Source organism: Tetrao urogallus (assembly GCF_951394365.1).
Source record: "Tetrao urogallus genome assembly, chromosome: 5".
NCBI lineage: Eukaryota > Metazoa > Chordata > Aves > Galliformes > Phasianidae > Tetrao > Tetrao urogallus.
The window spans coordinates 45,830,296-45,848,496 of NC_136818.1; the positions used below are offsets into that span (position 1 = coordinate 45,830,296).

The 18,201-nt window shown below is 42.5% G+C and overlaps 1 protein-coding gene across 1 annotated transcript in view; it reads right to left on the reverse strand.

Annotated features, from left to right (window-relative positions):
* TLL2 (tolloid like 2) overlaps positions 1-18,201 on the reverse strand; it is a gene marked incomplete at both ends in the record, with an annotated part of 84,330 nt that overhangs the window by 29,860 nt on the left and 36,269 nt on the right. The window contains 5 exons of the mRNA XM_079536327.1: positions 2,583-2,688; positions 2,957-3,135; positions 3,560-3,677; positions 5,283-5,453; positions 9,269-9,343. Of these exons, the coding sequence (XP_079392453.1) occupies positions 2,583-2,688; positions 2,957-3,135; positions 3,560-3,677; positions 5,283-5,453; positions 9,269-9,343 (649 nt within the window). The remainder of the gene's footprint in view (positions 1-2,582; positions 2,689-2,956; positions 3,136-3,559; positions 3,678-5,282; positions 5,454-9,268; positions 9,344-18,201) is intronic.

Below are 18,201 nucleotides of genomic sequence, written 5' to 3' on the forward strand. Positions count from 1 at the left end.
CGACTCCAAATTAGGAGGCACTAAATGTAGTTCTTGTCATTTCACAAACAAAGGAACTGATAACAAGAGAGCATTTTTCTGGCCTAGACCACATAGGTCACAGCAGTACCATGCTGTCCAAATAAGCCCCCTTGGGGTTAGCAACACTGCTAATAAGAAGTCGTACATTTGATGAGTGTCAGGCCTACTGGACTAAAGCAAACCACTATTTGCTTTGGAGTCTGTAGAGGTTTAAACTCCCGTAGTGTTAAACTGCCATTTGTAGGTCTGGACAGTGATAATAGAAATTTTAAGATAGTAAAATTAAACAATTTGCTTCCGTATTTGTAAAGAATGCACCAGAAAATATAAGCCTGTAGCCACACTTCGTAAAACAGGCAGCTTTCTAACACAGCGAGAAGTTATCATGGCAAAAACTTGTTCCTGCTGTCATTACAGCCTTTAAGACTATACTCCTCACCCATCACAGATGCAAGTGATAAACGTCACTTTGAATGGAAAACTGTAAGTTACTCCTGCAGCAATTCCCAGTAGTGCTACTTCCACTGGCGGGGATCATCGTGTCCCAGAAAAACAGTATCTAAACTTCATGTCCACAACAGAAAGTGTAAATACATCCTAGGATTTGGGGCAGTATTTAACAATGTCAAATACCATATAATTTGTTATCAGTGTTCACCAGAACTTATAAGCAACAAGGCTGTGCTGATTGCAGTGTAAGAGCTGCTTCAGCGAGTCACAGATTCAGCTTTAGAGCTTCTCATGCCATATGATTCATAACTCCGTCACCTGGTCCTCATCCATATGCTGTTCTCCACCAGCAGAGAATTATACCATCTTTTTTCCCATGTGAACTTTCTGTAGCCTGCTGAACTATTCACACACCTGCTACAGTCCTTTCCTTAGAAGTGTCATAGAGAGACTGTCTCCCATATCTAGCCATTAGCCATAACGAACTTTGCTGGAACTTAGTATCTTCGTGGGTCCTACGTCTTTGTTAGCAGCAATTGGCCAGCACCTGCAAAACTCAGTAAGGTGAAGAGACATGCACAAGTTCACAAATCTGTATCCACGCTCATTGGTCAAAGTAAGCATAATTCGCCTGGGGCAGCAGATCTCAAAACAGGTTTTGGTTAAGTAAAAGCCTGTTCCCAGCACTGCCTATTTACTCTGAAAGCACAATCAGCCCACAGATGCACTTAGTGCTCAGTTCAATTACTGCACAAAGATTGCTGCTGGGGTGAGGGTGGGTCACAGAGACAAAAGACTTAAAGAAAACAGACTTAAAAATCCTATTAAGCATCAATTTAGATTTGGAAGGACTCTTGCCATTTGTATCCCTTTTTGGCCAGCAGTGTTCTGAAGGACCTTGGTTTTCAAGAGAGACAGACTCAAAGGCATCCACAATATAAATGGCAGTAATAACTTAATCCTGCTTTTGTGCAAGACAATTCCATCTATTTAGAGTCCAGCAAATGCTGGGGCAGTCCAGCAGATGCCTCAAGGGAAATAAAATCATTTGCTTTGGGTATCTGATCCAAAGAAATCTCTGAAGGCAGCAATACATCTTTGCCCAACCACCATCTCTCCCTGCCATAACAAGCAGTACTTCAGCAGGTTTGATATTTTCTCATGGTTGATGCAAAGTTTCAGAAACAAAAGCACAAAATGTTAGGCTTAGCACTGCCATACAACTGGCAAATAAGAAGATTTTAAAAGCCCCAAAGATGCATTTAATATTAGCAAAAAAATTTATACAGAATAAAATTTTGAACTCTGCTTCTCATCTCCTTTACTTGAGGTATGTAGGGAAAAAAGCTTCTATTCTGTTTATTGAAAAACCTTCAAATAATGTAGCAAAACAGAGCTGGTCATCCAGTTGTTCTCATTCCAAATTCAGGACATAAATTTATGTTCATTTCCCCCTTTCCATACACACCTTCCTGAGCCCTCTACTCAGAAAGCAAGCTCCATCTAGATAGAAGAAATGAGAGTCAAGGGCAAATAGCCCACACAGAAATTAGTCAAGAAGCTGAGACAGGAACAGAACTGAAAAATTCTCCATGAGAAACCTAACAACACAGAATCACAAGCCTGAAAAGGCCATGATCTAGAGTGCATGAATAGTTAAAAAATAAAAAACACAAATGTGTAATTAAAAATAATGGCCTGACACCAACTCCTTGGCAAAGTTGCTGAGGACTCAGAAGGCAATATTGTAACTCCAAACTATGAGCTGTACTGCTACCAAAATTCGAAGCTGATTTTAGCTTTATCCCCCAGCAGGAGGGCAGATTTACACACACGTTGACTGTGGAGATTCTAAGACATACTGGTACAGCTTTAAATAGTCTCTGAGACCATCAGTAGAAGATGAGTATAGTAGGCAGGGGAATACAGTAGCCCACCATACCTCTCTTCAAGCACTTTGCTTTTTCAAATGTTTTCAAAGCTTACTGCAACCACCACATATCTCTGTAATAGATCACAGGTCTCATCCTAGGCTCTACATATCCCGCACAGCTTATGACAACTGCTAAGAGTTATCTGTCTTTAGACAGGTAACAATCTACAATTCTCACCTGGAGAATGTGTTTCTAGCATAGTGCATGATGCTGTCGAAGTCATAGGTCTCTCCAAGTGAGTTCACTTCCCCAGCTTCCATCTTTAAAAAGTTGTATTCCTGACCTGTGATGTTAAACAAAGGGAAAAAACAAATCCCTTAGTTCTTCCAATTCTGGGAGTCTGGAATTAAAGGAATATCCTCCTACAACCCAACAATTCTGCCTGGATGCCCCAAATCTATATGCATTCAAGTATTTTGACCCTTATTCTAGGCAAAGACTAGAAATATTTCCCCTCCATCCCATCTCACAGCAGAGTTTTGCACAAGCCCAGTAAGGAAGATTGCCATCCATCCAAAAGCCAGGTGGAATAACCTGAAGTGCCATTTTACCTTGCTGTATGTTCTCTCTGATGATTGTGACATGCTGGTCTCTATCTGGCCGTGTGTGCTCATGCCAGAAACCCACCACATGACCTAGCTCATGAGCCACAATACCAAACTTATCACAGTTCTTTCCAATGGATATGGCCTGAGGGCCCCCTCCTCGGCGACCCACGTATGAACAGCATCTGGAAGAGAAAAGCCATAAACCCATTCAGTTCATCAGTGAATTAGGAAAGACTGAGATAGGTACAAGCTACCTGCTTCATACACTATATGTATTTATATTTGTAAGTATGTGAGTGCGCGTATGTTTCTATATACATCTACACACATGTAGCTGCATATGTAAGTAGGTATGTAAGTATATATTTATATATATACACACACATGCATACACATAGGTGTATATGTAGAAAAAAATATAAATAACCACGTCTGTAAAAATGCATGCTTACACTTAAGTGTTATCTTAGGAAAAGGATCTGAAACAGAAAGATACCCCCAAGTGGCTGTTGTTATATTCTGGCCAGAGCTAGACTTACAAAGCCGTTTGTATTGAAAGAGATGCCTGCAACTTTGATAGCTGCAGACACTGTACGTATCACTTACCCACACGTTCTGTATGTGAATACAATGAAACTCTCTTCATCAGTTCTCTCCACAAACGTCACACAAGTGTGCTTCTCCCAGTGTCTCATAGCTTGCTTAAATATAGCTCTTTGGGTTCCTGAAAAAGAAATCCAAGAACAGCAAACAGTGAAAGCCTGGCTTTCAAGAGCATGACTTCATAAGGACAGTCAGTCTTTCCAATAGTCAATTCTATACCCGTAGATACCTATAACAATCTGGGACAATCTTCCTACTATAGAGCTAACTTACTGTATCATATTTTTATCCTCCTGTATTTGATGAATTAACAGCTCTAAATAAAACAGGTAGCAAATATGGTTAAGTACAGCAATGCTTCTGCATACAAGAAATGTCACCTCATTGGGTAAACGTTTCTCTAGCACTGCAGTTTGGTGCTCTAATCTGTGCACTAGCTATTCAGTGGCACGCCAGATTTGCTCACATGTTGCAGCACAGTGACTACGCAGATTTCAAAGCCCAAGAATCTCACATAAATGCTCCACAAAACTAAAGTAGAACTACTGTCAGATGCTTTATCTTTAAAATTAGAAGCAAAAAGAATATAGGAGCTAGAGGCAGAACAGTATTATGGATACATATAGAGGTACAGATATACACTGCTGGTTTATCCTTGAATTCGGGAACAGCTCAGGACTTTATCAGAGAGACACTTGGGAAGAAAGGTATTACACCTTGCTCATACTACCAAGAAGGTAGGTGACAGCATTTTATCTCCCCCAGGACATGGGATACCTGCAGTGGTCACTCAGCTGCATCAAGAACAGTCATACAGTCAGCTAGAAAGTTGTGCTCCAGAACAAAACATGCAGCTTTTGCGTACACAGGGCTACAGAGTAAGCTGCCACTCTCAAGAAGGACTAAAGAAGGGCAAAAGGTCAGAAGTACATTAAAAAGGCACATGGAATAGACAAGTTCCAAGAGGATATTAAACTAAGGCAAAGCACCAAGCTGAATATAAAACAGAGCTATTACGAGAGCTGCTTCTCACAGTCACCCAAAGAGAAGGATGGCATTACATACTCTGTGTGGTTATAGCAGTGGGACACACAACGTAGAGAAGACTCCCTCAAACTCTGAAGGATGTGGGAGCTGTTCTCTGACAAATGCATGAGACACCTGCGACTAGCAGGCTCTGCAATAGCATACTAGGGTGCATGAACCCCCTCCTTTAGTATGAGGAGAAGGAGAACAGACCCTTCCACTAAGGCTCCACACACTCCTGGCAGCAGTTTAGTGCAAGTATGGGAAAGGGTCTTGTTTAACTTACTAAACAGATCATGAGGATTGCCCTAAGCTGGCAGGAGGAGGAGGACTAGGGAAGCAAAACCACACTGTACAGAAGTGGTTATCAAACTGCCCTGCTCTTCCAACTGCAGAGAAGGTCCCTTTTTGGAAACACAAGATGTGACTGCAGTTTACAGATGTTAGTCCCTGAAGCAATCAAGAAAGCAGCCAAGTCACTCAGTTATTTCTTGAATTCCGAACAAAGAATTATTTCTCTATACGCTTTAGTCTCAGGCTTTTATGGTACACAATTCCTTGCACAACCCCATTGCCCACCACCATGTGTCTGGAAAAAGGCTCTCAAAAACACAAGTTGTTTGTGAGAAAACTGCTCCAGAGATCTCCCACATATTTTGAGACACCCCTGAGCAAACAGAGCAATATTTTCACTACTGACCAGTAAAATTTCCTCCAATCACATAGGGGATGACTCCCCCTGGCCAGATCCTCTCAGCCCTGGATGTGGTTGCCCTGCGCACTCTGGGAGAGGAGCGTGCATCCATCCCAGACTCATCTTTATATTCCTTCTTCTTCAGGCTCCTCACAAGTGTTGCGTTCTGCTTGCCGTCTGCAAGACAGAGTGGCAACACTGTTTAAATCCTCTTTAGTTCCAGGTACAGACCTCAGGTATATACCCTAGACCTTCAGAAAACAGAAAAACAGAAAAGGCAAGATGTTAATCCAAGCCAGAAGCCATAGCCAGATTTGCCAGTGATTTGTTTGGAAGTTGGAAACAGTTAGTCTCTGAAAACCTAGCCCCTCTTTTTGTACAGAATCAGTGCACATTACAAGAATATACTCTCTCAGAAACGTGTGAAGGGTCACCCCTGCTGTATCCATCACCTCGCTTTACCGAATAGTGACTTCAGAGACAGGGACACAGCACTTCTTTTAAGAGTAGCATGAGGATGGAGGTCAAACAAATCCAAATGTTCCTGCATTTTCTCAATGTGCTACACTCATTCAGATCTGCAGTGAAAGGCTTATCTTGGCAGGGCAAGCTTTACAATAGTAAGAATAACACATCAAGGAGGCCTTTGAAAAAGGAGATGGGCCACTTTCACTGAAGCCTACACTTAAGGATGAAAGGTATTACACATAATTTTTTGTTTTCACATGCCAGATGTCAAATGATATGGAAAAACATATGGATCACACAGTGCTGGAGAAGGGATGCTTGGGGCTGGCAAAGCTGGTGCATTCTAATCTCAGTGCAAATCTCTATGCTGAACATTTTAATGAAAGGACGTAAAAATGCAAGAGGAAAAACAGAACAGATTTCTCATTAGATCTGCTGTGTGGTGCTCAGTACTGGCCACAAAACCAGAGATTGAATGAAGATTCAATCATGCTCCCAGGCAGTCCCTGTACCTTGCCTTGTATCTATGCTGCTGCCATGTGCTTGGGTAGCAGTCGCCTACAAGATTTGCACTTTTGATACGGTGTGGGACCGACACAGGAGAAAACTCCTTTCACTCCTGGCTGTTCACCTCATGTTTGCTGTGCTGTGGGAGAGCCTGAATTTCAAAACAGCCTTATTCTACCTTTTTTTCTTTTAAACTACCATCTTTAAGGATTTGATAAGTTGTGGTTCTTAGATGTTCTTCACCAGTATATCACCAAGCTGTCCCATCAAATATACTTGGGCAAAGAAATAAGAGTACAGGCGTTGCTACAGTGGCAGAGAGCACTGGCCTAAAAAGTCACATCACCAGGAACTCCTTTCTCACCTGAAAAAGCAGCACTGCTGGCAGTGGCTCCTTTGTGCTGGCAGGCCTTTCTGAAGCTCCAGGAGGAATGATCTAAGCTGCAGTTGTGGTATTTCGTATGGAAATCAACAAGACCAGCTACAAGTTTGATTCTCAAGTAAGGGCCATGGGTTGCTGGGTTATGAAAAACAAGCCCCACTGAACTCTTTCTCCCAAATTTAGATGTGCTACTGAGAACCTCTTCTCCCATTCATCCCTTCAGCAGAAACTTGGGTGAGTAAACCATTATTGTTTTGATCCCCTCAACCTTAACAATAGGAAGGAAATTAAGGTAGTACAGAGAGAAGAAAGTAATGAACTTCAAACCCTTCCTCCTGCCTCATACAGCTCTGCCCATCCCACTGGAGGCCACACCCTCAGCTGCAGGATAAAGCAATAACTTGTCTTTTGTTCCATTTATCTCCAGACCAATTTTTCCAGCATGCTAGCTGCACTCTTTCAGAAATTGTTCCATGCCCAAACCAGCTGCTAGATCCTTCAATGTTGAGGGAGGGTTACCATAACGGAATAAGAATTGTCCTCCCCTTCTTTACACTCACCTATCCCACAAAGGACTGCTGGGTCGTTTAAAAGGCCACAGCTGGAAGAAGGGAAAGGGTCTTCAGAGAGAAATGGTCTAGCAGATATTTGTCTCCCAGTCAGAAACTGCTCCACAAGCTGCCACAGATCCCTGTGAATTTGCACACTGACAGCTCCTACCAGCAAAGACAAATGAAGAGTCATCTCCCCAGTGCTTTCCTGCATGTTGTGTGATAGAAGTTCTACAAGATCTGCCTTTCTATAGCACAATGTTTCCATTCCTCACCAACAATACAACCTCTTAGATGAATTCTTAGCAGCAGTCCTAATTCTTGACACTTTACCTCCTAAAATATTCTTCTTTTTATTGCTTATATTTGCTGGGCCCTTAAAGAAGCCTGACTGAAAGGAAGATGGCAGCAGGTGTAATATCACCAGGAGATAGAAGAAACCTAGACAGAATGCTTTAAGAAGATTTCAATCACTGCCATGTTGCACACATGAAGGTTTCCTGGTTTCCTCGATGGAAGATAAAGCCAGGCAGATTTTCCAATACTTAGTCTACGTGGGCATAATCTCTTTAACAGACTAGTATTGTTGCTAAGCCTAACACAATTGAGATTCTTTTCAAAATCCATTCCCTCCTCCCTCCATGATGAACATCACCAACCTCAGAGGTTTCCACAAACCACCTATGGATCTGAGACTCCATACAGTGAATACAACCCAGGTAGCACTCTGAATCTGCAGCATATCACAGAACACTCCCTGTTGTTCTCTGAAATTCACTCAGGGGTCTCAGCCTCATTTGTCTGGGAAACAGTCAGACAAGCACTGACATAAGTATCTTTCTTGAGAGTTCTTGCCAACTGTGCCATTACTTAAGGCCTGACAGAGGTTTGGGAGATAAGAGCAGTTGTGACACGGGAATGCAGCACTGGGCTATGAACATAGCACTCATTAATGCAGACACACACACCCCTGCTGCAGACTGAAGTGCTGTTTGGTCTCTGCCTTGATGACCTACCAGGGGGGAAACAGTAGCCCGTGCTGCACACAGTGGGTTGTAAACATCAACAGGGCAATACTGCGCAAATACCTGTGATATCACAAGTTGAGACTGTTCCTGTAAGCAATACTTTCCCTACAAGAGTAAGAGAAACCAATTGCAAGACTTTGCACAGGTGATATCACAGCTTCAGGTGAACAGAAGTACAAAACAGTTTAGACGAAATATTCCAGCAGCAAGAAGCAGACAGGTAGTACTACAAACTCTGCTCTGGAGTAAAATGGTTTTAACAGACCCAGCCACACTCATGGCCACCTACATGTACTGGTCTGGGTGGGATGGAGTTAAGTTCTTTCATAGATAGCAGCCCCACATGATGCTGTTTGGAATTTGCAGCTAAAATAGTGCTAACAACATGCATGTCCTAGCTATTGCTGCTATTGCTGACGTGCTTCCACAACATCAAGGCTTTTTTTTTTTTTTATTTTTTTTTTTTTAAAATCACTCTTCTGAGTCATCTTTACTTCTTTAAGCAAGCAAGAAACGGGATAGGATGCAGCTATAACAACAGACCCAGATGGGCCAAAAGGATATTCCATTCCATTCGACATCACACTCAGCAATAAGAACTGCAGGATTGTCTTCTAAGGTAGCCATTGAGCCATTGCTCGTAAGCTAGCTGAACATTGTTCTGTTTCTGGGAGAGGGTGAGTGAGTGCTTTTACATCACTTTGTTTGGGGACTTTCGGACTTTTTGCCCCCTATTTCCTTTACTAATTGAAGTGTCATTAATATTGTCTTGTTTCTTCTCTTTCTGTTCTTTACCCCATCCCACTGGTGGAGGTGGAAAGCCAGTGAGCTCAAGCATGGATGTTTGGCTGCTGGCTGAGGTCAACCCTCCACATCACAAAAGGCAAATCCACCCGTGCAGAGAGTTCATAAACAGCAGTAAATGAAGATGCCTGGGAACAGCTAGTCTCCCAGGCATGCGGGCACACACCCATGCACAGGACAAAGGTTTGTTTTACAGGGAATAAAAAAAGTAAATAAAAGATACCCAAAGGTCTGGGTGGGGTACCACATTACCCGTTTTAACTGCTTTTTTACTATCAGTTGAGGTGGTGTTCTCACTTGGCTCAAAAGACTGTTCTCCCAGGCCTCCTGCAAAAGAAAAACAACAGATTTCATGTTGTATGTTGGCATAGCTCTGACATAGGAAGGACAACAGATGGCAGCGAGGCCATCTGTGGGTCTGCTGGCCTCAGAAACTGGCTGCTATGCCTCCTACAGGAGCAGTAACTAGCAACCTGATAAAACAGGGCTCTTTCCCTGGATTTCTTCCCAGCCTACAGGGATATCTTTCAGTTTGTCACCATCCTGTGCTTTACTTTTCCCCATGTAGTGAAAAGGCAAAGCATTTCTTCTAGGGAAGCTTTTCCATTCTGCAAAGATCAACTTGGGAATACCAAAGCTGAAGAACTGTAGGCAGTATAGAAGCTTTGTAAGCAAGCCACTGAACACAGAACCAACACAGAAAACCAGCCCAGCATATCTTTGGCAGGAAAGCTCTCCACAATTACCATTTTTCTTCCAGTTACCAATTTCTTCCAGTAGGAAGAAAAACTCAAAAAATCATGCCTAGGGTGAGAGAGCATAACATACAAGGCAGCAAGATGGATAACAAATTAAATAGGCTTTGAGACTACATCCACAGACTTAAGAAGGTGGCTCTGGCACCATCATTGTTGTCACCCTCCCTCCATCCCATTTTTGCTATTGAGGATACCTATGTGAGAAGGGAAGCTGAATGGGCTGATCTCTGAAAAAGTACCAGCAATTTTCAGTCTTGGTGGCAAGGTAAAGCAGGAAGAACACGATCAACTACCAAATACAGAACAGAGTACTGTTATGCGTACAGCACTTCTGGATGCTCTGTAGAAGCTCCAAGAGAGGTGTCCCACTTTCAAGAGATGGAATCCTTCCAGCCTTGCAAGTCTCGCTTTGCCAGCTGGAAAACATTCCTCTTGCTCTGGAACTGGCTTCTTGCAAATCCATCTCCAATCCCTCCAAGTGGGCAAGGACAGGGATGTCACATCCTGCTCTTAAGGGGAGGGAAGGGGTGACTAGGTTTCACTGGCCCTTTACACAGGGCAACATCTAGGATACCTGGGAAAAGGGCTGAGAAGAACTCTAATTCTGTCTCTTCAAAATATATTATTAGATATACCCCTTCCAATTCTACCTCTCCAACATTATATTACTAGAACTAATTAAAAGATCAGGAAACAGATGATGGAAGACAGCAATAAAATGAAACGGGAAAATAAAATATCCAGACTCTCAGCTGACTATAGGTTATATCATCGTGGTCCAAGAGACTCACTAAATCAGGGGATTGTCTCCCAAAGGAAGTGCATAATGCAGCAGAACTTGACTGGACAAAAGCCACTAGATGTGTGAACAGGAACCAGCCTGATTCAACAAGATAGATTGCTCTGAACTCTATCACTCTTTTCCAGCTTCAATGTCCCATCCTAACATTTCCCTTTGTTTTCTTTCATGCTCAGTCCTCCTCACTTCCTTAAGCCCAAGCTCAACAAAAGTTGCTTCTCAGTTAAATTTTAGGTCCCCAGGACTTTTCACCCTCCCAAAGTTTGCTATTCTTCACACAACATGCCACTCCATTTAAAGGAAACCCTAGCCAGTCATTCGCCACCAGAATTAAGGGATGCAGTCTTTGCTGAAGCAAAGGATAATTTTGTACTTCTAAACAAATGCAGCTTGCAGTCACAAACAGATTGCTTCTTAATTGAAATCGGGAGGTGAATTATATGGTGAATTAGGAAAAAAGAACAACTCCGTATTTAGTGAATTGTTCTCCTAAAAGGGGACTGTATGGGATTGAATTGCAAATAATGTCACCAAAATCTACAGCTGGGCCCCCTCTCCTGCACCAAAGCTGCTGACCTCTGCAGAGCAGCAGTGTCATTTGCGCAGACTGTTTTTCCAAGCTGTGAGCGCATTCTTTCCCAGAGATCAGTGCAAGCCTTGGTTTCTTATGCAAAAGAGATGTTTGAATAAACTAGTGTGACTAATGAAATCTAAAACATCTTTGCATATTTTGTCTCACTGTAGCCCATGAAAAGGGAAAGCTCTACACAAAGGCCAGATATTGGTGGGCAGATACGCCGCATAGTTTCAAATGTTAGTAATCTCACTAGGAAAGACGGGGAGTAACTACACTCTTCTCCCACAAGGAATCACATGAGATGAAGATCCTGTTCTGATTCATACTGGCTTTTAGATATTTCCTATCCTTATGATATCTGAACACATCCCGAAGATTAAAGCAACTTGACACTTAATCCTCTCTCCTGATTCATCCCAAGAGAAGGATTGGCAAGACAAAGATAAGTAACTGACATGCTTTTATCATTAAGATAAGGAAGCCAGGGAATGAACCTCGTATCTGAAACCAGCTGCACCACAGGCATTGTGCAGGACCTGTTGCTTCTCAGTAGGTCCCTTAAACCACATCTTTCAGTTATTCTTTACATCAAAGAGTGTAGTGGATTCCAGCCATTACTGCTCCAGAGCCTGGAATGCCCATGCATTCAGGCCTTTTATGACTAGAAACATTAAAAAGGAGAATGCAAATTTTCAGTTTGACACAATGGTCTGTGAAAATTCCATATTGCAATAAGAAGGTAGGCCTTGAAGTAGCTTTATAACACAAGCAAAACAGGACTGACTTTCCTCTTGTTCTTTTTTTTTTTTTTAAATGTATGTCCATCAGTTAACAAATCTTCCAAAATCACTTTCATCCTCTATACTTCCTGCTGTTGTGTCAGATAAGTTATGGCTTCCCTTCATCCTGACTTTCAGATTTGTCTGCTTCTCCCATAACGAGGAATGATTTGAATTTTGTTAGATCATGCCTCTACACAGGGAGTAGTACTGGATACCCTAAGCTCTTTTAACTCCCACACTTCTATGATTGCATGTTCCCTAACAATTTGTTGGAATTAACAGCTACAACCCCAGCTGGGCATTGCTGGACTTCCTTACTAGATAACTCAGTTTCCATGCACAATTCGACAAAGACAAAAGATTCTCTACCAGGGCTGAAATATTTCACCTTCTACCTCGAGCACACTCACAACAATTAGTTTTTCTGTTCCCCACGGATCAGCATTGTCATGGGAGCTTGGCTGACTTAAAGGAACTTCCAGAAGCTTAAATGCACCATAAATCTGAGTTAAATCCATAATGCTCACAGTCCTGGCTAAAGAACAGGTGTCCAATTTGTTTGCAAAAACTAAAGAGGCAGCTTGAGGTGATAAGTAAGGGTCCAGTGAAGCAGAAAGCAGCCGGCTGAGGCATTGCTGGGAAGAAAACATTTTCTACACCTCTTCCAGAAAAGAAAAATGAAAATCCAATTTTGCTTAAAGGAGTCCAAGTTGCTCAGCTGGGACCAAAATAAAAGACAGCAGATTAAGAGAGCAAGAGAGAGTACAAAGTGTGCCAGGAGTCAAATCAAAACTGTACAATTTGCAGTTCCCTTCTGCCACTAGCATAGACAAAAAGACAATCTGAAGAAACAGCAGAAAGCAGAGTCCATATGGTACTCATGCAGTCTATGAGAGAGGGTGGGACAAGAACACCTTAGTAATTTATTGGACTTTTTTGTAAATTCGTCTTATACAAAATGCAGATTAAGGTTGAGAATATTTATTGCTCTGTGCATTCCGCTTTCTTTGGTTCTAAAACCCAAACACTCTGATCTGCTGAAGAGGGGGCAATCAGGTCCCCTACTAAATAAAGCTTCTGTGCTTGCTTCCATATGATCAAAAATCACATGGGTCGTCTTGTTCACCAGAGGAGAGAAAAGCCAGGCAAAGCTGTCAAGCAGCTATTGAATTGGGATGTAAGTAGTAGACCTGGAAATACACATCACCTTCCTTCTCCCATGCACACTGTGAGACATCCCACAGTGCCACAAATCCGCTTCAGGGCTAACTTTTAAAACACTGTAACAGCATCTGCCTTGAAGCTTTTACCTGAAAGCACAACTCAGGAGCCGCGTGTTATCCACTTGGAAACACAGGAGAAACAATCCTTCCTGGGATAGCAGAATACCTATCTAGAATTTAAAATCATATGACTGTCAAGGGGAACTGTAGGTGCCTGAAAACTGAGAAAGTATTCCAAGAAGGAAATTGGATGGGATGAAGCTTCCAACATCTTCCCTTTTTTCCAAGATGGTAGACCAGTTACCATTAAAATCAAATCTTCTTACCACGCAGTTCCAGGACAGGGTAACTTTTTCTCTCCAAGACAGTGAAGGCACTCTTCACCGCATTAATGCAAACTCCTCTTCTTTTCCTGCTTACTTCTCACATACAAGGGCACCATAGCTGAACATGGGCAGCAACTACAGCCTTGTCGCCTTCATTGAGGTGAAAGAACACATCAGCCAAACCTGAGTACTTTCTTAGGTTATCCTGCTTTTCTAATTCATCAGAGAACAACTTGACTGTACACATAGGACTCACATGGACTAAGTCTCATCAAGACTTCGAGGTATGTATTATGAAGAAGGAAAAGCCATTTCGGGGCTTGAATACAACCAAGGAAAAACGTGTCATAAATTAAAAAAAAATAGAAATTAACAGTTTGATTTCACCTCGTATCTCAGAGTACTTTGCTTTAGTAGACTCATTCAGTATACATGCTAGTCAAATTCCACAGCTCAAACTTTGGATTTGAAACAGAAACTACAACAAAGCATCAACAAGAAAGCAAGTAGTACAGGTAACATTGAAACACATCTCTTCTCAGAGCTTCAGTTCTGGTTAACTGTCATATTACGATCATCAGAGAAGTTTCTGGAAGGACAGGCTTAGACAAATGATGCTACACTCTGCTTTTTAATTTCTTCATTAACCAGGGGTCAACAAGTTTTTAAGGTAGTCAAAACCCTTTATTGCGCTGGATTTTTTAACTGCAGAGAAAGTGATGATTTTATTAAAACAAACTCTGTTGGGAAAATGCATTCAGAATGCAGAACAGATGTCTCCCAGAGTTGGTAGAGAGTCTGTAGCAAGAACTTTCCATAACCCTCAGGGCCCTAGAGATCTGAACAAATTATTTGAGGTAGTCCTCTAGCATTTCCTGACAGTGAAATAGCCAAAAGTCCCTAAATTTAAAGAAAAATAAATTAAGGAGAAAAATTCTGAACTACAAATCCCTTGCAGGATTCTGTTTTTTACATTCAGAGTAAGCTGACTAGCTGCAATAACTCAGGAGAGTCCCAGGGTTCATAAGCTTGGACAAGCAGATGTGTCATCTCTGCATTAGCTCTGCTTGTGTGGAACTCAGACACCAGCCTGCGAGGAAAGCTCGCAAGAGAAAGGTGAACGTAGTTAAGCAAATGCAGAGCTGGCAAAAAAGCATGAGCTGTAAAGCACTTACTGCACCTTGCCCTCTGGCTGGCCATCTCCTGTATCATGTTAGTACCAACACTGCAGGAGACCATTGGCAGCATTATTTCCCAGCACTCTATGTTTTCCCTCTGCGCTCCTTGGTTTTCTGGAGGTGACTGTATCATTTTTATACTGTGATGCATCTTTAAAAATAAGACATTGCAAGAATTGTGAGAACCTGCACTAACCTCTCTATCAGTATTTCAAGCAATAATCAGTGAACAATAATACTCCGTGGAAACAAGGGAAGACTGGGAAGATCAGAAGAAGGTCTTTCCTGCAGGCAATTAACAATTACCCCTGCCCCCCAGGGGAAAAAAAAATGGACAGATGGAAGGAAAAAAATATTTACCTACAGTCTGTGCGATATCACTGATTTTTCCCTGAGACAGAGTCCTGCAAGATGCTGGCTTATAGTGCTTAGACAAGTGACAACTGAAGTCCAAAGCAAGTACACAAGTCCTTTGGTCATGTCTGTGTTCCTGTTGTACAACAAAGTTTGTACACATGGAGTGTAACTTCTCCCCTCCCAGCACACTGAAGTAGCAATGTGCAGCACCAACTACTGGTGTGTTGCATTAGCCTTCCTGTGAATACAGTAGATCAAGCTCTAACAGGCACTTCTCCATGACACCTCTCTTGATTCACAATAATCATTCTCTTGCCTACGTCTCCTCTGAAAAAAGAAGAAAAACAAATGAACTTCTGGAGGGTTAAGGAAAAGGTAAGAGCTGGCTTGGTTTCACCCACTGCTGTGCAAACAGCACAAACCCTCCTGCCCCCCCTCTGCTAACAACCCCTTACCTCTGACCTGCGCAGTCTAATTGCTTCAGCCATACTGCTCTCTGGACCTCCTCAGGCACAGCCATGCACAGCTTTCTGTGCTCCTTGCAGCACCCCCCTACCCCATTCCAGCTGTGGGTTCCCATGCACAGCCAGCCAGCTCTGCTCCCACTGAGCCTTCCTAATCCTTTTGTTTTCCCCTTACCTTGTTTATAGAGGATAAAAATTAACTCAAAATGAAAACACTACACTGGAAACTAAATTATGTTCGAATACAATTAAACTCTGTTCAAAGAGAATGTGCAGTGCAAGCATAAATAGCTTTCTTCCTTGATGGATATTCAAACTCTCCCAAGTCCTGGAGCGCTTTTGGTCCTTCTTACCCTCTGGAGGACTGTGACATATGTAACAGACCCAAGGACCTTGAGTAGATCCAGCAGACACCTCATCTGCTTAGTTACATGCCAGCTCTGCTACAGCTTATTTAAAGGACATTTCAATTGGCTGCCAGCAGCAAGGAAACTGAGTCATGAGGCAGACTGAGGTGTTAGCACAAGAAGGGCAAGGTGTGAGGCTCAAAAGGCTTTCAGAAGAGCACAAACACTAAGACTACCAGGCAGCCTCAAGTCAATTCTGGTTCCAGGACCCAGCAGGCCCCTGCATACACCCCAGATGTGAACAGAAGCAGCAGGACTTACTCAGTCTCATTAGCCTCCCACCACGTACCCAGGGAGACTCTGCAGGCTGAGGGGAATGAGACCATAACAGGCAGCAAGTAGAGCTCGATCAACAGTGGAGCCAGCAACACCATATCTCTTCTCAGCATGCTGAAGGGATCCAGAACACCTGGGTCAAGCTTCAGCTACTGCCACTCAGACTTTCCCTCCAGGCTCCCAAAGGGCTGGCAGCAGCCTTGTAAATGCACATGGGTGTAGTCATACAACTTATGACTACGACTTCCCAGAGGGCTATGGCTTGGGTAGGGTAGGCATGATCCTTTGTCCCTCAAGGTAAGGCAGCGTGCAAAACCTCACATAGCGTATCTCCACCATCCTTCTGCCATCAGCTTTCTCCCAGGTTCCCCCCTGCAAATTATCCCTGTCCAGAAAGCATGCAGATAAAGAAGCCCCAAAAAAGAAATAAATACCCAAATAAAGAAGCCCCAAAAAAAACTTGTCTGAGCATATGGCCAGCTGCTGCTGCTGCTGCATGGATTTCTGTTGCCACAGCCATGAAGCTGGGATTTGGGATCTCAGCAGGTCACAGCTCAGCCAGCCAGGACATAACAGTGCTGGGGAAACAGCAGTGCCTTTGAGGCACAGACCTTCATTTTCATAGTGGACCTATGCATGATGTCACCCCATTCCTCATGCTGCCTTTCAGCTCCATGGTGAAACATGCCAGAATCATTTGCAGTCATTAAAAAAAAAAACAAAACTAAACAAAACAAAACACAGAGGAGTTGGAGTGTAAGTGGAAAAAGCTTTCTTTACCACAGCAAACTTCCAAACCAAGAGCTTCTGGCAGAGAAACTACCCAATTCAGTCCAGAGACAACTGCATTTCAATGGAAGAGACAAACTGGTGGAAAAGCAACTCAAATCTCATCTCTGCCACAAACCCACTCTAGGACTCAGCAGCTCCATCAGTTTCAAGATGTGTGGTGAATCCCCTACAGACACCGCTTTCTAAATCTCACACTTCTCTTTAGGAAAGCTCTAGGAAGTGAAACAGCAGGATAATCTGAATATTTCCTTTTGCCTCTGATCTTTGTCCTGGAAAAACTCGTTACCCATTCCTAAAGGTTGTTCAAGTTGCCATCTGACCTTAGAACTACAGCAGCAAGCACAGTACAGCATTTCAGCCTAAAACTAATTTGCTTTCTTTCCCCACTTGACAGCTGAATAAATACTTTGTCCTTGCCACTTGAAAAGGGGAGCTACAGTGAAGTTCCTTTTTGTCCACTGTAGTTATAAAAGCCTGCCTTCTTTCCAAATTAGACCTGAGCAAGCACTCGAAGTAAACACATTTATTCCACAAACGTAATCTTTTTCTGTTCACAATCAACCATGAGCATTTTACAGCTTTTTCTAATTTACTTGTTATTTGTAATTATTTATCAAAACATTTTGGTTTCTGATTATTTCTTGTACCTGGCCCACTATTCCACTGAATAGAGTAAGTAACTTTTATTTCATGGGCACAGGAACATCCTTGCTTTAAAGAGCCTGAAAACCAAAGCATCCAAGCTGGCCTTGCAGAGCCACCAGCCTGCAATGACTTATCTCATAGCTTCTTAGATCTTAGTCTTTCACCAACCACTTCCTACCTCCAAATTCATTTACTAAAACACTCACAGAATGGACAAAGCTGCCTACACAGCTGAGGCAAATTCAATTTTTCATTCAAGCAAGTATTCAAGGAAATTAAGCACTTGCCATCTCTGAAACAAATGCATGATTTAGGCAATTCCATTGTTATTGGCTCAGCAATGTCAAATTTTACAATTAGGGTAATGGATTTAAATTCCAGGACAATTTCCATACGGATAAACTGATCTCCTCAAATGCATTTGTCCATGTGTTCCCTGAATCACAGTTAATTCATATACAGCTATTTAATAACCTCCACTTAAACACAAAAGACTATTCAGACTCTTCTGACACCAGTAAAAGGAATGGTTTCCAAGCGTGTTAAACAAGTTGTAGACAAGACCTAAAGAACATTTAATTAAGAGCAATCAAGAGCAAGA